The sequence below is a fragment of the Corythoichthys intestinalis genome, chromosome 3 (genome assembly GCF_030265065.1).
Source record: "Corythoichthys intestinalis isolate RoL2023-P3 chromosome 3, ASM3026506v1, whole genome shotgun sequence".
In the NCBI taxonomy this organism is placed as follows: Eukaryota; Metazoa; Chordata; class Actinopteri; order Syngnathiformes; family Syngnathidae; genus Corythoichthys; species Corythoichthys intestinalis.
In genome coordinates this window covers 40,053,384-40,077,900 of record NC_080397.1, presented here as the reverse complement: position 1 = coordinate 40,077,900, position 24,517 = coordinate 40,053,384, and the positions used below count along the sequence as shown (strand labels likewise).

The 24,517-nt window shown below is 38.1% G+C and overlaps 1 protein-coding gene across 1 annotated transcript; it reads left to right on the top strand.

Annotated features, from left to right (window-relative positions):
* The first annotated feature begins 4,837 nt into the window (after nt 1–4,837).
* sfrp1a (secreted frizzled-related protein 1a) lies at nt 4,838–21,601 on the top strand. Its single transcript, XM_057832123.1, has 3 exons — nt 4,838–5,542; nt 8,521–8,601; nt 20,433–21,601. Exons 1-3 carry the CDS (start codon nt 5,032–5,034, stop codon nt 20,756–20,758), a joined length of 918 nt encoding a protein of 305 aa, XP_057688106.1. The 5' UTR covers nt 4,838–5,031; the 3' UTR covers nt 20,759–21,601.
* The last annotated feature ends 2,916 nt before the right edge of the window (nt 21,602–24,517 follow it).

The following is a 24,517-nucleotide window of genomic DNA, read 5'->3' as shown; positions in this document are numbered from 1 at the left end:
CTGCGCCTTATAATACCCTGTATAACGCCCTGTACACGAAAACGGTTTTAAAATAGGTCATTCATTACAGGTGCGCCTCATACTCCAATGCGCCTTGTAGTGTGGAAAATGCGATAAATGTGTATTTTCACTGCATCCTATAGAGAGTGACGCACCATGTGACTACTCTGTAGTACAATGCCGCGTCAAGTTTAACTTCATTACAAAATTAATGAATAAGAAGAATATTTGTCCTCCAACAGAAACCATATTAAAACTAAAAATATATTTCCCTCAACCATCTTTTTCCATTTTCGAATATTTTTGAAAAAGCTCCAGGGAGCCACTGGGGAAGCGCGAAAGAGCTGCATGCGGGTCTAGAGCCGCGAGTTGCTGACCCAATGGTTAAACTGTCTGTGCAGGATCGGTTGGAACAGAGACCAGGACCACAGTGTCCCTTGAGGACTGGTTTAGAGACCCCTACTGTAAATCCTTGCCATTCGCAAAGACACCATTTTCTATTTGACAAATATGTAGTTTCTACTAGTGTATAGTTTTGTCAGTCTTTTAATAACATTTTGAAAATAAACAGCATGATAAGAGGGATATCTTTGGCAATGATAATCTTGTCAGAATTTGAAACCTAGCTTGCTCACTGTTGTAGACCTAGAAATAAACTAAGTGCAGACATATCATTCTAAAGGCTTTTTTTGGCTCAACTTGCTTGTTACTGTCTTAAAATATGTTTGAAGCAGCCCCTCAACTCCAAACAGGCAGTCCATTTGAGGAAAGCCAGGTCTGACCCAGAGGTGAAACCTCTCGTCTGTTCTGGACATTATAGGTTTGCGATAGCAACCATCAGTTTGATGTCATCAATCTACACGCACAGCTAAGGCTTATTAAACCATCATTGTTAATTTGAAATATGGCGCTTAGGTAGTCAGGAGAATGTTTTGGCCTCTTTATCAAAACACATCACAGCTTCGGCATGCAAGCTCCTTGCTCACAACTAATTTGACTGACAAGATATTTGAGCTAGAATTTTTTGAATGTCTTTTTCCAATCGAAGAATAGTTCCTAAATGATTTACTGGTATTTTGACATATACTTTCTGTACCCAGTAGCAAATTAGAGTTACTCCCTGATTATATTGTCATCTTTCACTGTGCTCATGCATGACATAATGTGCTTAAAATGCAGTATGTCTCCTCCCGGGCTTTATCCAAGAAGAAAAAACAAAAATCAGGGTGAGTGGTTGAGCTGTAAAATGTATTCATTAGATAAATACATTAAGCAAAGCCATTATTCTACAAAGTCTGTGTTTGCAAAGCCTACACTTAAAATCTAATTAAAGGCTTTGTTTTGTTGGCAGCACAGCGAAATGCAAACATTTCCACATTTAAATAGAGGTTTTTCTCGCCTTTTTTCTTATCACGGAACTAGGCAGAGTTGTAAGGAGATGGATACTCATAGGTCAGTAAATTGACTTTAGCCTTTGGTTTGTAATTAGGATGGACAAATAGTACTTCAGCAATGTGGCAGCCACTTTATTAGATTAACTACTTTTGAATGGATAAATATGGCTAAGAAGTTTTAGTATCTGTTTATCATTTAAAGGGCACTGCTCAATTTTATTGCAACTTTGAGATTTTTGTTTGAGATCCAACATTATAAAATATCACCATTAAGACCTCTGTTTGGCTTTTTAGTCAGCCCAGTGATTCATATTACTTGATAAATACAAGAGCCATAAAATATTGCTGTTACTCCAAATTAGGCAATCTAGCACTGGTGCCTTTTGTACACCAATATTCGGCTGCATGCTAAAGAATCTCGCAAGAAACTGTTAACTAATTGGGCTGGGTACTTGGTACGTCCGTTATAGTTTTTAGTACACTTACTTCGATTGTTTTTTTTTGGGGGGGGGAATATGGGTTTTCAAAAAATTTGTGAGCCAGTGTGCGCTCTCCTTTTCCATTCTCTGTACTACAGCATTTAGAATAAATATTAATCTAATTGTAAACTGTAGAGGGAGTACTGGAACAATTTATTGTTTAACAAAACTGTTCTGACATGCCAATGCATACAGGTCACCCATATTTCTTGCCTGGCCATGCTTCTGTGAAGCCCAAACTATTAAATAACGTACAGAAAATTCCAACTCTGTGGAACTGTATTTGAACTTGGAGCCCTTCATAATGCCCCGGAACAAGCCTCCAAATTACTTTTAATCCAATATATTGCGGTAAACACAGAAAAGGCTGAAATAGCAGTTTCTGCTCTTGCAGATAAATAAACTGCTGTATTTTAAGCCAAAAGAACAGTAGTGTTTGATAAAACAATATGTGTATATGCTGCCATAGCGGTTTCATGGCGCATTAAGCTCCCGAACTATTTTTAATTTGTCCGTTTTACCCTGGAGACCCCCGTTTACAGACACCGCGCAACCGCTTTTGTTTCAACCGAGCCATAAAAAGAAGGTAAGTAATTATATTTATTATTTGAAATGTCTGTCGTTTTTAGCTGAGAATCATTAATTGATGTCTAATATTTAGTTTAAAAAAAAACTTCATAAAATTATTCACTCACATATTTTAACCTTTTAAACAAATTACGTCACAACGAAAAAAATATAGCGTATGTAAATAGGTCACTGATATCTACCTCATAACTATCGCTAAATTGTATATATATATTTTTTTTACCTGATATTTTAGATGATAAATAATCGATCCAAACAAAGAAAATGGAGAAAAAAAACGTTTAAAAGTGTAAATATTTGAAAAACAAAATCTCGACCACTTCTTGATGTCTGCGATTTCTGCATTGTGACCCTTGTTATATTACCGTGTTTCACCTATAAAATCCCCCAAAAGTCCAGCGGTGGCCATTCACAGCTGTGTCTTGACACTCAATGAGAAATACTACATGGAGTTTTTGGATCGAAAACAAAAAAAAAAAAAGGTCAGTACGCGATAATATCTCGTTAAAATCATGATGTCTTTAATTATGCAGTCTCTGAAATGTGAAGTTCTGCACTGAGACCCCCAATTTGGCCAAATTTCAAAATTGTCCTATATGCATGTGTGATACATTAATGGAAAGCTTAAAATTTCAATTTTCTGGGAGAAGAAAATTTTTGAACATTTTTGGGCATTTAACAAAAAAAAAAAAAAAAAAATTCAACAGCATAACCCGAACTGGAGGTGAGAGCATGTGAGAGCAGAATTAAAGACGGCATGATTTTAACGAGATATTATCGCGTAGTTACTTCTTTTCGGTCTAAAAACTCCATGTTGCATGTATCACCAAGTGTGATGACACAGCTGCGAATGGCCACAAATTTGGGGGGGATTTTATGGGTGAAACACGGTAATATAACAAAGGTCGCGATGCAGAAATCGCAGACATCAAGGAGTAGTCGAGATTTTGTTTTTCATATATTTACCCTTTTAAACGATTTTTTAATTCAATTTTTCTTTGTTTGGATCGATTATTTAACGTCTAAAATATTGACGAAAATGCGACAGTAATAAAAAAATATATATACATTTAGGCGATAGTTATGAGGTAGATATCAGTGAATTATTTACAGACACTATTTTTATCATTGTGGTGTAATTTCTTTAAAAGTTTAAAATATGTGAGTGAATAATTTTTTAAAGTCATTTTTTTAAGTAAATATTAGACATCAATTAATGATTTTAAGCTAGAAATAACTGACGTTTTGAATAGGAAATATAATTACTTACCTTCTTTTTATGGTTGGGTTGAAACAAAAGCGGTTGCACGAAGTCTGTAAACAGGGGTCTTCAGAGTAAAAAAAGACAAATTGAAAATAGTTCGGGGCTTAATGTGCCATGAATTTGCTATGGGGGCATATACTGTATATATATATATATATATATATATATATATATATATATATATATATATATATATATATTTTTTTTAATCATTAAATTTATTAGGATCATGGAATATGATCATATCATACAGTAAATCCTGTATATACATAATATAATAAAAATGTACAGTACTGTGCAAAAGTTTTAGGCAGGTGTCCTTCCTAAAACTTTTGCATACTACTGTATACACACACACATATATATATATATATATATATATATATATATATATATATATATATATATATATATATATATATATATATATATATATATATATATATATGCATGAGGTCACAATGCTAACAAATTACATTTTTTTCCCTTTAACTTTTTCTGTGCAGTGCATGTATCTAATTGTGTACATCTTTTTTTTCCCAGGGGAAAAATAACAACAAGGGCTGAAAAGTAAGATGTTTAGCATTATGTGGTTCAACAAGAAACGTTGGGGAGAAATAAAATATATTTGTCCCCTATGTGATTTCAATCTGAAATTTTCATTTAATACTTTGATATCTTAAACATCCTTCCAGAATGACATGTAATGTGTCTGCAAGTCTTAAAATGTGAGTCACATGAAAATCATGTTTAGGCTTCTTTAGTATATCTGTTGAAATTAGTATTGATCGGAATGTAAGTAAAATCACTTAAACGGAAACTTAAATTTCCTACTTTCAGTATTTTTCCTGAATGTAGTCATTCTTATGGTCTAATGACCACAATACCTAAGAGGCCATTCATTTACCATTGTGAGATTTATTTTGGCATTTCTATTCTGCTTTTTTTTTGTCTGGACAAAGAAGCTACACGCAGGGGAAGAAAAGGAAGGAAAGGAAAGGCTCCCGGGGTTTTTTACACATTGGGTAATTAAGCGCTTTGACTGACAGCACCGGTGCCAAAAGGCTGAGAGACGCTCTCTTATTGGCCAACGCGCACTTTACAATCAGCACTTGTGCGCTTGTGTCCGAGCTGCGCACTAGTTGAGCGCCAAACTCTGCAAGCAACCACAACGCTCTAAAAGAGCGCAACACGCAGAGGACTAAGCGGATCCATCTTTGCACATCTCCCTAGTTGTGCTGATTTTCTATATGAAGTGAGCTCACCTGCACGAGTCGCAATATTTTTTTTTTCACGAAAAGCCACAATGAGGGCTGCATCTAAAGCAATCGGCTTGGCTGTGACCATGGCACTCCTGGCAGCATGCGGAGCCTCCGAGTACGAGTATCTGAGCTGGAAGCAAGACTCGTACAACGGCGGGCGCAGCTACGGAAAGCCCCCGCAGTGCGTGGACATCCCGGACGACCTGCGACTATGCCACAACGTGGGCTACGGTCAGATGTTGTTGCCTAACCTGCTGGAACACGAGACCATGGCCGAAGCGAAGCAGCAGGCCGGCAGCTGGGTGCCCCTGGTGCACAAGAACTGCCACCCGGGCACGCAGGTATTCCTCTGCTCACTCTTCGCGCCGGTGTGCCTGGAAAGGCCCATCTACCCGTGCAGATGGCTGTGCGAAGCCGTGCGGGACGGCTGCACCCCCATCATGGAGGCGTTTGGCTTCCCCTGGCCGGAGATGCTTACCTGCGACAAGTTCCCTCAAGACGACGTGTGCATCGCCATGTCTCAACCCAATGCCACAGAATCCACAAAGCAGACAGGTACGATTAAGTTATTGCTTTTCAATGTTTGATTTGACATATTTGACTCTCATCCACTTTCCAAGCTATCCAGTCAATTTCTTCCTTCAATTCACAGTATCTCAAATGATGTAAAAATCTAAAGGGGAAATTATCCTTGGCAAATCAAGTTACCCTTTCACAATAGGGCACACTGTGTGTGCACCAAAAGCACACTGACTCGCTCTGGTTTGAATTTTAGCTTTTAGAAGGCAAGTGACTATTTTCAGTAATTAAAAATAATAATAATAAATGAACCCCAAAAGACCTGGCGTCTACATACGTGGACAAATTTCGGGTCTTGTAGCATGGTCACAATATCAACATTTGGTTTACAAATGTGGCCAACCTAAACCAAAATGTGATATCCATATAACTGTATCTGGATGCTAGGTCTCAATTCAAATTATTATTATTAATTAATCATTATTCTTATGTAATTTATTGATATCAATTATAAATAATAAGAAATACAACATTATTAAAATATAAATTATTAAAAACAGAAATAAACTCACGTTATAGCCCACAATAACACTCCAAAGTTTTTGTTTGTTTGTTTTGTTTTTTAACCTCGTATTTTGTTGGGGTCAGAATTCACCCGTTTTCTCAAAAATGTTTATTAAAAAAATCAATGGTACTTTTGACATACCCAAACTTGAAAACGGGTAATCTTGACCCAAAATCAATATCCTGCAAAGGTTTAGTATTTTCAGGCCACGGTAATATACAGATCAAATTTAATTTACTAGCAAAAATATGGGCTGATTTCTAACATAAGGCAAGGGTTAGATATTATTTAACTTATTGCCTGCCATTGACAATGATAGACGTCCAATTACACTATTGCTGGTGCTGGACGTCCAATCCATTTTGAGAAGGGGAGCTGGCAGCAATCATTCTCTACCAGCCTCTCCCAATCAAAATGTACTGTATGCCTACAGTTGTCAATGGAAGCAAATAAGTTAAATGTATGCTCTATAAAGGGTTAAATCGTCTTCGCTTTAAACAGCAATCCCAATTGTTTAATGAGGTCACCAACTGTGTAAGCATGACGTAACTAACATTAAAATAAATCAAGTGCCCTGCTGAAAAAACAAACAGCCAACACGTTTGCCCGCTTGTAAAATGTGACACAGTTGCAGATAAATTGGCTTGATACTGTTGTTTCAGCAGTGAAGGTGCGAATATGCAAATCCCAACACAAACAGAGCAAATGCAACCTTTTGGAAAAGAGCATTCTGCTTTGCAATGCCAAACCACATCTAACATGAATGTCTTTTCTTGTTCTTCAATAAATTGATTTGGAACCAGAACCTTACAAAGCTGTCTGCATGCTGTTTACTTAGTGTGATTTATCTCTGAAAAGATCATTTTTGTATTTGTGGAGTAACACAGGACAATGCTGGGTGAAAGCCCATGAATAAAAAAGATCTGTCTATTAAGGCAAATAACTATGCCGTGACAAATTAAATAAAACAGGGAAAAGATTCACATCTTACTTCAATAATGCAAAGAGAATTTCACGGTAAACCCCACCAACCATCCACCTCTGCCTTTGACCCCCCTGAAGCCATCATCCATTACTAATGGCTCTCTGGCTGCTCATTCCCCAAACCTGTAGAGACTCCGAGTGTGAGGCTGACTCACACACCTCACACAGAATCAATGGAGGGGAGGGAAGGGGGTTCTGTTCTAAGTCGGAGCCAAGCTGACAAATACCAGAGGAACCTTGAAAGATGGCCAAAACCAGCAAGTCTGGGGAAAGACAAAGTGCGGGTTGATTATAGAAGTAAGCTTGCTGTTGTGTTACTGTGCCCTCGCCACATGCTTCAAGTGAGGTCTCCACTTTGGAAGGGAACGCACAGCCATCTCTTTTATTTTCAACTTTAAAAAAGGGGGGTTTCCATCATCACATCATCAGCTCACTTACATAGATTTCCATCTGACGCTTTAACGACACCACTTGAAGCCTTTTTCACACTACATGTAAGCTATAAATGGGTCGACTGTGCATCTTCCAGCAATTACACAGCGCTCACTGTATCTGAAGAGAGGACACGGCTTGTGTTTGTCAAGGGGGCGGGTGTTATTGACTGACACGTTGGTATGGATAGAGGCCTGCTTTTTTTCTGAAAAGAAAAACCCTCCCCATTTCAAGTTTCAGGGGACCACACAGATGTCCTCACTTTACAGACATCACCTGTTTTCATTTGTTGCCAGGGGAGAATTAACGTAGGGCAACCTGAGGGAATGGTCACAGTTTTCCTTTTTTTTTTTAAGTTAGCAGAGGTCAGCTAAAAGTGCTTACCACGCTCCTGTTGTTACATACAATTTGGTGATAATTGTTTTAAAAGGAGAAGACATCCCAACAAGCAAAGGGACCATGGGACTCTGTAAACAGTGTCTGTTTTCACAAGCACTTTACACCAGGGTGTGACATTGACAAACTTTTGTTAAACACATGTAATGGACAACTGGTAGTGGGGAGCAAACTATTTGTTTACCCTCCATTTTACCCCTGTGCGATTGTGAAATGCTGCCAGTGGTTTGGTTAAACAGAAAGCACACATTTAACCACATGCAATCAGAATGGAGAAAACGTTGCTTTTTGCCTCTTTAAGTTACAGCTGGCAGTAAAAGTTGAAAACATTCCTAGCTGGGGTCAGTTTATAAGGGCATGTGAAGTATAAAAGACAAAGAGGAGGGCGCTTATTGCATGAGATATGATCTGGTCATGAAGCCAAAATACTGTTTAATGATACCTATAGTAGGCGTATATAGATGACTAATTTGGAATAGAATTCTAAGGACCGGACTGTGAGTTATTTATTCTAGCTTTTTGGCTTTATAGTCTAAATATCTTAACAAATGAAGGTCTACTGCCATCATACAGTACCTTCTTTGTGAGGATGATTTAACAAAAAAATAGTCAAACAATGTCCCCCTTTTCTCCACAGGTTACTCTCCAGTCTGCCCTCCCTGTGACAATGAAATGAAAACAGATGCCATGCTGGAGCATATGTGTGCCAGTGAGTTTGGTAAGAGTCTCATGCACACTGATACAGCATATACTGTAGATACCAATTTTCCAGTGAGTAGCATTTGTTTTCGATCATGTGTTATAAAACAACGGCTAACCCCTTTACCTCATCTTTGTTTCAGTAATTCAAGCAGCATTCAATATTTTAAAGTGCAACCGGCTGCTATAGGTTGATATGACTTTTCTACACCTCCTTTTTCAATTTGGCTCAAACAAGCTCTCAGGTTTTATCTTCAGGTCACAAGTCACAGTTTGTCTGAATTGCAAGAGGATTGTGTTCAGTGGCTAATGAAGTGGGGTCATTAAAGTCTTTATGTGACAGCTCCATACAGCAGTAAAGTTCAGTGTTTGTTTTGCTGTCTGGGCCAAGTATTGTTGAATATCTCCCAATTCACCAATATTTCTGCATAAATTAAAATGGCTAGAAATTGTACAGAGATAAATACCCTTTAAAAATAACACGCACACAGATACACCCGATACCCCCCCAACACACAATACATGACCAAAACAGTATTAGTGAAATATTGTTAAACTACACCATTTTGTAATCAGTATTTTTGTAATGCATAAATATGAGACAATTAGTTTTGATAAGGCTAAATAGCAAAACAGAAAAATACATTAGACAGACACACACACACACACGAATATCCGTGACATCCGTGCCAGGGTTACGGGAGAGGCGTGGTAATACATACTGTACTCGCAATATTAATAAAATGTAAAAATAACACATACTATATATGGAATACAAGTATAATATTTTCACAAGCCTTAGTTACCAATTAATATATTTAAAACAAACAAACAAACAAACAAACAAACAAACAAAAAAAACAAACTCTTCCCTCACCCTCCCCATATCTCCACCTATATACATATACAGTGGTACCTCTACATATGAAGTTAATTCGCTCCAGGACCTTGTTTGTAAGTCGAAGTGGTCGTATGTTGATCAGGATTTTCCCATAAGAATACATTATAATCCCATTGATTCATTCCACATCCTGAAAACCTACACTAAATCCTTAATAAATGCTGCTGGTACTATTGCAAATAACAATTACACTGAGCAAAACAAATAAATTATGAATAAAATCAGAAAAATAATAATGATAATACGTAATAATACCTGTAATAATGTAACAAATTGGGTTCAAATGTGGCGGACGTGTTTTGCGTGGTGTACCTGAACTCACCGCGTGGCTGACTTGACAGAGTGCTGGACTTTTTACTTTCACTTTGTTCAGCTTGGGCAGACAGCAGGCATGCTGTGTTGCACAAGTTCTGAAACAAATGATTAAAAACCTGACGAAGCTGGCGATTTTTGGGCGATGTTACCACAATAATAATTGTCACCTTAACTTATAAAGACTGGCGAATGGAAGTCGGAGGAGAACCGTTGAGGTTTTCGACATTCTACCGCCGTATTGTCAAGTCAGTTAACGGACGTGTCCACCATGCTCATATTTTTGTATCATTTCCATAGTAAGCCTCACCTTTTTTTGCCACCTGCACTAACATTCTTGGAATCCATGTTGATTTCTCTCACAAGAAAATCCGTTGAGCGTCAGTCTTGCGGGAAAGCACAGTAACTGCGGCGCTGTCATAAATCGTATTTCGAGCATGTAATTGGATGTAGAAACAAATGACGAGTCAAATTTTATGTCGGATGTCGAAAAGATCGTGTGTTGAGGTACCACTGTAGTTGGATTTCAAGATGATGTAAAGTTTAATAATACAATCACTTTCACTACTCACCAGGAATCAGAGCTTTGCAGAGGCGGCGTGTGTGAGCACAATTGTTGATATCTGAGATGTCTGTAATTGTGATCAATCGTCAACAAAATGTATGAGGCCTTATCCACTCATCCTCACTTCACCTCGGAAAAGATCACTACAGTCATCCCTGAAGTTTTGAAATATATGGGCATAAATATTTTTCCACGAGCACTCAGCAGAGGAAAAAAGCTAGGCTTAATGTCTGAAAACAGTAATCCAAAGCATAGGGGATATATTGTATATCAGGGTTCTCCAAATCCGGACCTTGGGGCCACTTTTCCTGTTGTGTTTTCCATATCTCCCTCCTCTAACACACCTGAACTAAATAATCAGGATCATTATCAAGCTTCTGGAGAGCTTGCTGATGACATAATCATGTGATTCAGGTGTGTTAGGGGAGAGAAACATTGAAAACACGACAGGATACGTGGCATCGAGGTCCGGATTTTGTGGCTCCTGCTTATATACACATGGCAATGTCAACCTCTGAACAGATCTCAACAATAACACCAATAATTTGTGCTGATTGGACATTTTTGTGTGTCCATGAAAATAGATCGACAGACAGACAGAAAGGCAGACAGACAGACAGAACATCTATCTATATATCTATCTATCTATCTATAGACATTTTATCTACAGTGCATCACAAAAGTGAGTACACCCCTCGCATTTCTGCAGAGATTTAAGTATAACTTTTCATGGGACAACACTGACAAAATGACACCTTGACACAATGAAAAGTAGTCTGTGTGTGCAGCTTATATAATAGAGTTAAATTATTTTCCCCTCAAAAGAATTCAAAATATAGCCATTAATATCTAAACCCCTGGCAACAAATGTGAATACACCGCATGGGAACTACGTACATCCCTAAATGTCCAAATTGAGTACTGCTTGTCATTTTCCCTCCAAAATGTCATGTGACTCGTTACTCAGCATTGCTGCAGAGATTAAAGAGGTGGGGGGGTCATTCCCACCACCATGTTTGACTGTAGGCATGACACACTTATCTTTGTACTCCTCACTTGGTCGCCGCCACACATGCTTGAGACCATCAGAACTAAACAAATTAATCTTCGTCTCATCAGACCATAGGGCATGGTTCCAGTAATCCATGTGCTTTGTTGACATGTCTTCAGTAAACTGTTTGCGGGCTTTCTTGTGTACCATCTTCAGAAGAGCCTTCCTCCTGGGGTGACAGCCATGCACACCAATTTGATATAGAGTACGACATATGGTCTGAGCACTAACAGGCTGACCCCCCCCCACCTCTTCAATCTCTGCAGCAATGCTGAGTAACGAGTCACATGACATTTTGGAGGATAAATGACAAGCAGTACTAAATTTGGACATTTAGGGATTTACGTCGTTCCCATTTTGTCAGTGTTGTCCCATGAAAAGCTATACTTAAATATCTGAAGAAATGCGAGGGGTGTACTCACTTTGTGCTACACTGTATCTATACAGATTACAATATCTATCTATTGACCCCAATCACCGTCTCACAATCACGTGATCGCTGTATTGTGCCGCCATATTGTCCGTCATTGTGTGTCGTACTGTCACTGATCGTAGTTCGTAAAGATGGATTCACTTGCAAATTATGGAAGCCCCGGTGCTTTCAGACGCTGTAAACTCATTGGATGAATTGCATAAAAGCCGTTATTTGGAAAAGCTTCGGTCGATCCAGTCGCCAGATCCATATTTGATGCCCAAACCGATGTTTCCTCCCGTCCCATGCGTCAGAGCTCGTCCTGAGACCACAAAATTTCCAATCATACTCCAGTTTATGTCACGATGAGGAGTCGGGTACCCAAAATCGGCACCGGCCCGAATATAAACCGACATTTGGTCAGCTGAGCGTCACCGTTGTCACGATTGTAAAATGAAATTTGATCGACAACGGGCCGGTCTGTGCCTGTTACGAGTACCCCTGGTGGTCAGGGGCCGCGAGCGTAACATAAGACGGCAGGTGTGCAAGGAGGAGGCAGTGACAAGTCAAAACTGCAAATAAAAAAGTTTATTTAACAGAAAAGAAACAATGGACACAGAGCACACAAAACATTTACCCAACCCCCTGCACTATGCAGCAAACACCAAATAAACAGTTCCAAAAACCCCAACTGAACCTAGAACCCAAAACAACTCCCAAACTAAAACACTACAGTGACAGGCACCTATTGTGCCCCAAAATACATGGGTGGTGTTGCCGCTCTATCTAATGGACTAATACAGAGGGTTGGTACCTACGTGAGGTGGGAGACATAATGTATACCTGCAGGTGTCTAACTAAAGTCCCTACCTCTGTGTTCTGCGCCAACCTAAAGAAAAAGACAAAAGAGATCATTAATAAACGAGTGGCAGAAAGCAAACTTCACAAACAGAATCAAAGTCAAAACATAACAGGCTTCAACCAACCAAGACAACCAAAATGAGAGCTGCCACCGCCTCTCCTGAACAGAGCAAACAATTCAACTTATATAGTGGCAGAACAAATAGATGATTGGCTAATGAGGAAGTGGCTTCAGCTGTGGAGGCCTTCTGAGATCACACAGGTGGAAACTACTGCAAAGGAAAAATACAGGTGAAAACCAACATAAACCAGTATAAAGTGAAAGGAAAAACATACATACCTGAACAAAAGGAAAAATTACTCCCCATCCGTAACAGTGCCAAAAAATAGCTGCCCCTCGTGAAATGTTCCCCCTGCCGGGAGCGCTTATTTATATCGCTTTATTGATGTGAAAACGTGAAATGTTTTCATGGACGCATTACAGCAATGGATTTACGACTGCAAGATCGGTTTTAAATAATTAAATTACACAAAATATTAGTAATGTATTTTAGTAACAAATCGTGGACTGGGCCACATAACCATTTTTGAACAGAAATGTATTAGTCTACAGGTTTTCACGACCATATCCAGATGACAATCACACAGGTATGACATTTATTAGTTCAAGCAGAGTAAAATAATACATATTCACTGTACAATAAAGTCGTTTCCGTGTGGGCGCTCCCATCAGGGGGGACATTTCACGTAGGGCGACTATTTTTCGGCACAACAACTGTTGTTGCGCTCACCTTCTTGCTGCGCGAATGTGGCGACGAGCTTCGTATTCTCCGTCTGATGACGTCTGCGATCGTGTTAGCATCATATTGATGTTTTCGCCGCTGTCTAACGGTTGTCGACACAAACGCATCATGGACCGAGATAAACAAACCGTGCTGCTTTCGAGATTTGCCCTTTTAACAATGGGCACACAGCAACTACTAACATGACTGTTTATCTTCTCTGTTACTGCAACCAACCGCCACACATCCCTTTACCATTTTGATTAATCAATGTTAACGATTGTCAGGAAGGTTTTTGGGTTTGTTTACTAGGCGGTGATTCCTTAGACAAGCAGAAAAACAGTCAGTAATAGGAGGAATTGACGTAGTGGTAATATGTAAACACGATGAGCTGACGGACAATATGGCGGCACCAGTCAGGGGGGCGGAGTTGTGAAGTCACGTGATTGGGGTCTATAGATAGAATCTCTATCTATAGATAGATTCTATTTATCTATCTATAGACATTCTATCTATCTATATATATAGAAATTCTATCTATCTAGCTAGCTAGGGGAACACAGAGACAAGTATCGAAGACCTAGTGATGTATACATTCACTGCATTCAAGGGTCATCTGCCCAATTGAAATGGAAACCAGATGGACTACAACATAAACAAACCGTTCTGAAAAGGAAGTTGAATGAAAGTACTATTTGATTTGAATCCGACAAAGCATCCACAAACTTATATATTTTATTTACTAGCTGTCGCAAAATATCTGGCAAACCGACGTCCATGATCCCTGCCGAGTTAAAGCATATTGAAAACATGCGTTCTCCTAGACCCTATTCTAGGATGAGAGAGATTATTTTATGTTTTGCCTTCTTGTTTATACTATGTTGATGAGTCTGGGCTTTCTGGCACCCATGTCATTGCTTACCAAAAGGATGGCGGTGCTTTAAGGTTGAATTCTGGCTGACAATTGTTTTTGCTTCCTAGTTAAAGTTGTCATGTGAGCTGACACAGACAGATGAAGCTAGGCTGACCTGGATGAGACACTCCAGATTTTTCTAAACAAATGAACTGTCCTTTTTGGGATGGTTTATATTCCCACTGTGATCCTAGTATAGTGCGTGTTAATGGCAGTGCGGCATCGAGTAATGTACAGCATGACAGCACATAGCATTTTTGCAGCATCTCAGCCAAACATCTGTTTCTTCTTCAAGCCGGCCAACTGAGAGTGTTTCTCGTAGGACGAGCAAAGTGCAAAATATTTCCAACCGTGTTCGAAGCCAAGCATTACTTCATGGCATGTATTCGGGAAACCAATTAAATACACACAAATTAGAAAAGACCAACACAGAGATCATGTTTTTCCCACCTATGGCAGTATTTGTTCTCAAGTAAGACTTAGCAACAAAGAATGAGGAACAGAAGGATTCGGGAAAAAATTTACAAGCTGACTTTACAGAGAGGCTTGTCTATTTTCTTTGGAGTGGACTATAAAATTGATGTGTTTGAAAGACTTCCTGTTATTCTTTTGTGCAACAATGCCATGGATAAGCATGGTGAGGATTAAGGAATGAGTCACTGACTTTTTGCAGAAATGCTTATTAAATATACTGAATTTGGCAGTGAATTGGTCTGCCTTTCCACTGAAAACCATACTTACTGGAAGTGGTTGAAAATCTGTTCTCATTTAGAGGTGGAGGTTAAATTGTTGTTGCTTACTTTCTGGTGTCGCCTCAACATTTTTACACATACGGAGTAATGATTCCTGCTTAATGCATAAGCACGTCTCCATGTGGTTTGACCTTAGTAAAAGCAGAGCATAACTGAGCCAAGTCAGCTTTTGATTAAAAGTAGCTGAACGTAAGGAAGGATTATTCTTCTTGCTGTGATGCCAATAGATCAGAAAGACTGTTGAAAAAGTAACACTTTCTTTTAAGTCATTCCCTCAACACTATAACACTCCCTAATGTCTCGGGGATCCTGATGAATTTCCCTCTGTCAAACACAAATCCACGCGGCACTCAGCTCGTAACAGATTTACTGCCTGTCCCACTCCACACTTTGTTCCCACCGCAATTTATCTCTCCACGCTTCGGGTTTTATGGAACTTCATTGCCCCCAAAACTCCCAACACCCTTCAATTAAATCCCTCCTGTGCTTTGGACAGCTCACTTTGGTGTCATTGCCAAATTGCTTTTCCCCCTTGCTTAAATAGTGAACAACAGGGCAGTTCTGTATAAGAGGACTGATCGCTTAATCCACTTGGATGAGCCATGTTGCCATTTTGTGAATGGGAAACAGAACACACCCTTTTGTTGTTTTTATGGACGTCTAGGGTATTAACACAAAGTAAATTACCCAAAAATCAAGTGCCATACAGCAGCAGACAATAAAAAATATAGAATAATAATATTTAGATTTGAATAGAAATGATTTTTTTTTTTACTTTTGATTTTTTTTTTCAAGATATGTTTTCCCATCCAATATCCATATTTTTTAAGAATTAAAATTAATGCAACCAGTAAATGACAAATTATATATATTTTTTGTGTTAAACTGAGCCCTGCTGGTACCTACTCATGAAATTATCTGTTTATAAATATTACACAATCCTATTTTTACTTTGGTTTCTAGCAAAGTAGTCCTTCACAACAGACACGTTTGCCTTGTGGTTTGATATACAGCAATCAGAAAGCGCAAATGTGCTAAAAACATTCGTGAATACTGGATAGGATCCGATCACGTGACTAAGTCTATTACTGTCCAATACAGAATTCAAAGTCGGGTTCAAAAAGTAGTGTCTGGTAGCCCGAAAATTACGGTAAATTCAAGTAAGATTATTTTTAGTCAATTTTGTCTGCTCTTAGTTCTTTGCAGCTCTAATTAGTACATATTACTATGCAGTACTCGAGTTCTTTATAAACACATAATTTAATATAATATTATTTTTCATATTGATGCCTTTTTTGTTTTTTTGATTGTTCATTTAACTTTCATTTAAAATAAAATTGTGAAGATTTTAGCTTCGGGCAGCTGCTTTTCTTCTACTCTCTAATGTCTTCTAATTGTGGTTATATAGGTTCCTTAAGCCATAAATCCTCTGTAATTTACCAATTTCATACGTAACAGCTTCATCCATTATCCATACAACTAGAGGTGGGTAAAGTAGCCAAAAATTATACTCAAGTAAGAGTAGCGTTACTTCAAAATAATATTACTCAAGTAAAAGTAGTCATCCGAACATGGACTTGTCAGGGTCCGCGGAAACAAGGATTGGACCTCACAACAGAAAACAAACGCTTGAGGGAAGCGTACAAGGGTTTATTAAATACAAAACAAAAACACGCGATCGCGGTAAAAAGGGGAAATAACAAAATGGATCCGTGACAGGAGGTCGACGGGGATCAATATAAAAATGCGACGGCAAACCACGGTGGTAGGCAGAGAGCCTATAAAACATCTAAAATACACTCACGTACCTGCACAAGGTAGAGGCATACAAAACTAAAGCGACAGACAACCAAAACCCACGTCAGGGGTGAAATTACCAAAATAGCAAGCTACTCGAATGACAAGGATGTCGAATGGCGACCAGCAAGGAAATATCTTGGCGCCCTCCAGTGGATCGCCTGTGCCTTTTTTACTATTGTCGATTAGCAGGAATTAGCTGCAGGTGCCGATGACGGGAACGCCCCCACAGCCGACTCTGTAAAAACACAAATTCTCTGACCAGGAGCAGAACGTGACAGTACTCAAGTACAACTAAACAAGTATTTGGTGAAAAGGAATACTCAAGTAATGAGTAACCTTGTGAGTAACTGCTTACAATGTTTTTCTCCAAGCAATAGTATTTTTTTCTTTATCTATATGAACTGTTATTATTATATTATACTATAACAAATTATATAACAACATTGAGCCAAATAAATAATATTTAAAATAATAATAATAATAATAATTCCGGCGAGAGAAAATAATCTACAGAAATGAAGCATCATTCGTCCACAGAGCATTAGTGCCCTCTTGTGGAAAAAACATTTCTTATTATGAAATTAAAAGGATCATATATCAGGTTTTCCATGGTCAATCGGTGCCAAATTAAAAACTAGGAGAGAGGCTAAAATCTGCGCTTTCAAGTCACGCTGACTACAATGCTCAATGTCAAATAATTTATTACAGTGCTTTAAAGACGGCATGTGATTGAACAGGCGAGCGTGATCATTGAACGGCAAGCTTGATTCTGATCGGTATAATGGAGTCATGTGATTTATTCTTGTGACATCTCATTGGTGAAATTGGCAGAGTCACTGTTGGCATCTCTGGCAAAAAAAAAAAAAAAAAAGTAAAATCTAATATGTTGAATAAAGACGAAAAATTAACAATTTGTGTAGCCCAAAGTAGTGGAGTAAGAGTAGTGTTTCTTCTTCACAAATCTACTCAAGTAAAAGTATAAAGTATGGCTAGTAAAACTACTCTAAGAAATAGATAATTTTTTCCAAAAAGTTACTCGAGTAAATGTAACAGAGTGAATGTAACTCGTTACTACCCACTAGGGCTGAACGATATCAGAAAAAACTGACATTGCAACTTTTTGAGGGTTTGCAATGTATATTGTGATATTAAAACTAGAATAATTTGGATTGATACTTTGGTTGACTCACCATGACCACATTGTATTCATATAATACTGTTCATTCCAGGCTAAGGCGGTTAATTTGTGAACAATGAAGATTGCTGTAAAAGGCAAAGGTGGGAAGTAACGCATTACATTTACTCCGATACTTGACTAACTTTTTGAGAAAATGTACTTTTTACTTTCACTTGAGTAGATTCGTGAAGAAGAAACGCTACTCTTACGCCGCTACTTTGGGCTACATTGGAGTCGTTACCGTATTTTTTGGACTACAAGTCACACCTGACTATAAGTCGCACCAGCCATAAAATGCCCAATGAAGAGAAAAAAAACATATATAAGTCGCACCGGAGTATAATTCGCATTTTTGGGGGAAATTTACTTGATAAAATCCAACACATAGAACAGATCTGTCATCTTGAAAGGCAATTTAATATAAAAATACAATAGAGAACAACATGCTAAATAAATGTACAGTGTACAGTGCATAAACAACGAAATGCGAATATACTGTCCTCACCAAGACGCTACGGCTCGGTCCTGGCTATACAGCGAACTCCCAAATGACGATGCTGGACGTCCGTATAATTTGCTGACTCAATTAGGTCCTCGATACCAAACAGGTTCGCATCAATGTAAATAAATGACAATTAGGTGCTCTTACAGCAATGACATAAATGGTTAGCATGCGTTCGCTAGCATTAGCACATCATTCAAACAACCACACAACTGGCTCTAAGTGTCCGATCGCGGGTGGAAAACACACAACAACAACAGAAAAGATGATACATGCAGGCGTTGCCTCTGTAGATAATTTAAAAGCATAAACGATGAACATAGGTTCACAGCCGTGTTTCTCTCTCGCTAACTCGCCCACAAACTCACAGCTACGTAGCTGTCAGTCTTCTTCTGGCGTGTGAGCACTCTTCTTCACGTAAACAAGTGCGAGTGCGCCCCCACGTGGGCTTGAAAGATCCACAAACTAAAAGCATGCATTTCAATATAAAAAAGTCAATAATACAATTGAAGACACATTGCCAAAGGCAGAACGCAAACGTGGCCATAGCTATTAAGAGTTACTGTATTCAGATAACTATAGCATAAAGAACATGCTAACAAGTTTACCAAACCATCAGTGTCACTCCAAAACACCAAAATAACATGTGAAATGATATCATAATGTGTTAATAATTTCACACATAAGTCGCTCCTGAGTATAAGTCGCACCCCCAGCCAAAATATGAAAAAAAAAAAAAAAAAAACGTGGCTTATAGTCCGAAAAACACGGTACATTTTTCCTCTTTATTTTACATATTGACTTTATTTTTGTCAGAGACGCCAACAGTAGTTCCACTAGTTTCACCAATGAGATGTAACAACAATCACATGACTCCATTACACCAATCTGTCTCAAGATTGCGGTTCTTCTGTCACGGCAGCCTGTTTAATAACACTGTCTTTAAAGCACCGTAAAAATAAAAAGTTTGCTGTATGTGCTGAGAGAAAAAAGTGCCATATTTAAAAAAATAAAATAAAATAAAATAAAAAAAAATGTAATATTGTAAGCAGTTACTCACAAAGTTACTCACTACTTAAGTATTCTTTTCACCAAATACTTTTTTACTTTTACTTGAGTAATATTATTTTGAAGTAACGCTACTCTTACTTGACTAAAGTTTTTGGCTACTCTACCCAGCTCTGATAAAAGGGGTCCAGGGGGCCATGTCTCTGCAAACTTGCTGCTATTATGAAGCAAAAAAACCCAAAACAAAACAATTGCATGTCCTGCGATAGGACGATTGCACATGCACACATTGCGATGGCCTTGTGCAGGCCTACTACCCACCTCTGCATTAAACTTCTCACACGCAAAATAAGAAAATTAGTACTAATCTGTATGTTTACTGAAGAGATTTAGCTATCGACCAGGAAGGTGCAAAGAAAGTTCAAAATGTCAAAGGATTAGCAGGACAAAGCATTTCTTAGTATGACGTTCTTCAGAGGTGGGCTAGACCTCGTTCTATGACTCGCTAATTATGAACATGGTCCATTTTGATTTCACTGAACACTAAGCCTCCTCACAGATCATTTTAGAGACGAAGGATAAGAGTCCTAAATCCCAACCATGTGCATTGCTGATACCGGGAGTGGAATTGGCCAGGAGTGGGTTTTCTGCTTTTTAACATATTATTTCATGATATTCAGTATAAAAAATCTTTTGTTGTGTTTTTGGGGATTCAAATTCAAGTCTGCATTCAGTCAAGATGATCTGTTTTTCATGAAAACAACACAAAAGTCTCTCAGTGTTTCACTGATGCATTTAATTTCTTGTCTTGTAGCTTTTAAGACTAAGATCAAGGAGGTGAAGCGAGAGAACTTGGACCGCAAGGTGAGCTTTCAGAAGAGAAAGAAAATGCTGAAAGCAGGCACTCTGAAGAAGAAGGATATGAAGAAGCTGGTGATGTTCCTGAAGAATGGCGCAGACTGTCCATGTCAACAGCTGGACAACTTGGGTAACCAGTATCTTATCATGGGACGCAAGGTTGACAAGCAGTTCCTGCTCACGGGCATCCACAAGTGGGACAAGTCCAGCAAAGAGTTCAAAAAGGCCATCAAGAAACTCAAGACCCACAAATGTCCTGCCTTCGAGAATGTTTTCAAATAAGATAGCTTCCCTTCAACTGGTAGTTTCCACCATCATATGAACTTGCACAAGCATTAAACTCTGAAACCTTTGCTTTTTTTTTTTTTTTTTTTTTTAATTGTCTTGTTTATATCTACATATCTTTTTTTGTTTACATATATCATTTGAAATCTGATTGAGTGATGGCATCAAAGTTGAAGACTCACATTTATATTTTCATCAGAGAAACCCCCTAGTTTCTTGTTTTCCCAGTTTCCACAATATGTATGTAGACACTTTCTCAAATGTTGATATCTTTTAAGTAAGATAGTTTTTTTTTTGTTTTTTTTGTCCTGAATCTTCGTAATGAGCTATGTAACAATCAAGCTTGGGTGAGAGCTTGTTTCTTGTTCATTTTATGAGACCTAGACCACAAAACCGAGACTGGTTTTGTTATTTCCTTCCAGATTACACCAAATAAACTGTTAATGATTTGAAAGACTCTTATGTTAGTATTTTAACTTTTAACAATTCAGAGCACATCATGTTTCCCTAAAGGATAAGTGAAAAATGACCGTTGCTATGAGATGAATCAGTCCTTGATTAACTTTTTATTGTCATGCTATTCGCAAACTCTCACAGAAACCAAAAATTCAGCTCGCAGCATAGAGTATTTTTGCCAGTGTGTCATCATGCGATTTTGACCTTTTCTTGTGTGCATTTGCAGTAATCGTTATTAAGCTCAATTGAAATTGTTTTCAGTTTGACATTTTTCAAATGAAAATGGGAAACTGTTCTCTAGAGTGTTTTGCTTGATATTTCTGGTCTTTTAGCACTATTTTGTGTGCATTTCTGACTATTATATGTACATACAAATTTTACATAAATGAGTAAAAACTGAAATTGTGTTGTGTGTTATTTTAGCTCAGGCCCAGGGCGCTCACAGCAGAGGGGGCTGATGATCATATTTTGTTTTTCCCATCCAAAAACAGCCGTTTCGGTCCAAATTTGTCGTGCTCCCGCCTTTTCTCCATACAAGGGGTGCACAATAGCAGTACACACATATGCTGGATAGTCTATGTACTACTACTAGGCTACTACATAAACAGCGTTCTACTCCACCTACAGTGTGTGGTGGAGTTTTTGTATTGGAAATAAACGCACCTGTGTATTAAAATGTAAATCCCAGCAGCTCAACGGCGCAAGGACACACAAATACATTTTGAAAACCAAAAGGTCCTATAAACATTTAACACCCTCTTTTCACAACACTCACTCACGAATATCCAACAACGCTCTGCACAGCGGCAGTTCAACAGCAACAACGAACAATAACATGGCCAAAATGCAAACTACAACCCCTAGCAAAAAGTATGGAATCAACAGTCTCGGATGAGCACTCACTTTTATAGAGCAAGTGCAGGGAAATACTGGTATATATGGAATCACTCCATTCTGAGGAAAAAAATATGGAATTACGAGAAACAAACAACAATATAACAATCAAAACACATCTATAGTATTTAGTAGCACCACCTCTGGCTTTTATGACAGCTTGCAATCTCTGAGGCATGGACTTGATGAGTATTCTTCATCAATTTGGTGCCAACTCTCTTTGATTGCAGTTGCCAGATCATCCTTGCAGGTCAGAGCCTTGCTGTGGACCATTTTTTTCCATTTCCACCACAAGTTTTCAATAGGGGTGAGATCTGGGCTATTTGCAGGCCATGACATTGACTGGATGAGTCTTTCACCATGAAATGCTTTAACAGTTTTTGCTCTGATGCATGATGCATTATCAACTTGGAAAATGACAAACGTATTTTTAATTGAAGGGATAAGAAAGCTGTCTAAAATTTCAATGTAAATTTGTGCATTTACTGAAGATTTAACCACAGCCATCTCCCCATTGCCTTTGCCTGACATGCAGCCTCATATCATCAAGGACTGAGGTAACTTTGATGTTTTCTTCAGGCAGTCATCTTTGTGAATCTCACTGGAACAGCACCAAACAAAAGTTTCAGCATTATCACCTTGTCAAGAGTCAATAATCTGCATTTGACAAGGTGTCAAGAGTCAAGAATCTGCATTAGAGATGTCCCAAACGATCGGCATCCCGATCACATCATTTTCAAAGTATCGGAATCAGCAAAAAAATATCGGACATGCCTTTTTTTTTAATATATATATATATATTTTTTAATTAAATCGTTTTCTAATTGTATTTAACGTTACGGACATAATGTGTTACACTCTTCCAGAGTCTTTAAGCTTAAGGTAGGGTTATCAAATTTATCGCGAAGAATTAACATTTTTTACATTTATCATGTTACAATATTTAACGCAATTAACGCATGCGCTGCACGACCCACTCACGCATTGTCGCGTTCAATCTCTAATGGCGCCGTTTTACCCATACAGTACATAGAGCTAAAAGGCAGCGTAAAATGAGTAGAGTGAATTTTGACAGCCTTTGGAACCTTTTTTTAAACAATTACAATCTCCAATACCCTCTCCCAACAATTAGAATAGTCGTGGAAAGCAATGTTTGGGAAGAAAGGTAGTAGTTGATCTTTTTCTTAACACCCTATGTTATTTCCCAACGCAAAGAAGATATATCAATTGGTACCACGACGCACAGTCATGGTTGCACTTCCCATCATGCATTTGGGCAGAAGTTAAATGGCCAAAGTATCATTTACTAAAAGCTCAACAAATACACTAGATGGCAATATTTAGTCGCAATATACAAAGTCACATTTATCCTTTAAGAATTACAAGTCTTTCTATCCGTGGATCCCTCTCACAGAAAGAATGTTAGTAATGTAAATGCCATCTTGAGGATTTATTATCATAATAAACAAATACAGTATTTATGTACTGTATGTTGAATGTATATATTAGTCCGAGTTTTATTCATTTTTTTCTTAATGCATTGCCAAAATGTATATGATCGGGAAAAATTATCGGGAATGATTGGAATTGAATCGGGAGCAAAAAAAAAAAGCAATCGGATGGGGAAATATCGGGATCGGCAGATAATCAAACTAAACTGATCGGGATCGGATCGGGAGCAAAAAAACATGATCGGAACAACCCTAATCTGCATATACTGTATATTTAATCCCCAATGAGAAATACGCTTTTGTTCCAATATGATTAATTGATTGATTTATTTTTAACAACAACAACAACAACAACAACAAAAGAATCTACCAAAACACTTTTTTCCCGCCCAACACCAAGGGGTGTTGCAACACCCCGCTTCCCGCGCCACTCGCCAATTTTTGTTGTCATAGATGAGCACTTCTGATAAATGTGTAAACCAAATTTGTTTCTGTACAACATAAAAATATACAAAAAACATTTTGTAACCTGAAGACCATATTGTACAAATAGGACAAACTCTTAGCAATTTTTTTATACTGTAAATGCCAGAAAACCTCTTTCAGATGTGGACTTTATTTGTGAATCATCACTTCAAGTTTCTTCAAAAAAGAAGCAGAAAAAAGGCAGTCAAAATCCAGGTTTGTTCGATTAACTAAAGATCCGCAAAAAACCATCTGGTTGGATTTATGCCTTTATCATTCAACATACACATGCACACACAGACTCACACTCATAATAAACCCTCAAATGCTCTACTTAAAATTTGTCTACCATTCAACAATGTAGAAAAACTATTTTGTTTAAGTCTGGAAAACTGCCTTGATTGAAGCTTCAGGATACATCTTTTTTTGTGCCTTTTCTTTTTAAAACAGGTGCGGGGCAATTTAACTGCAGATTGCATATCAAAGTGGG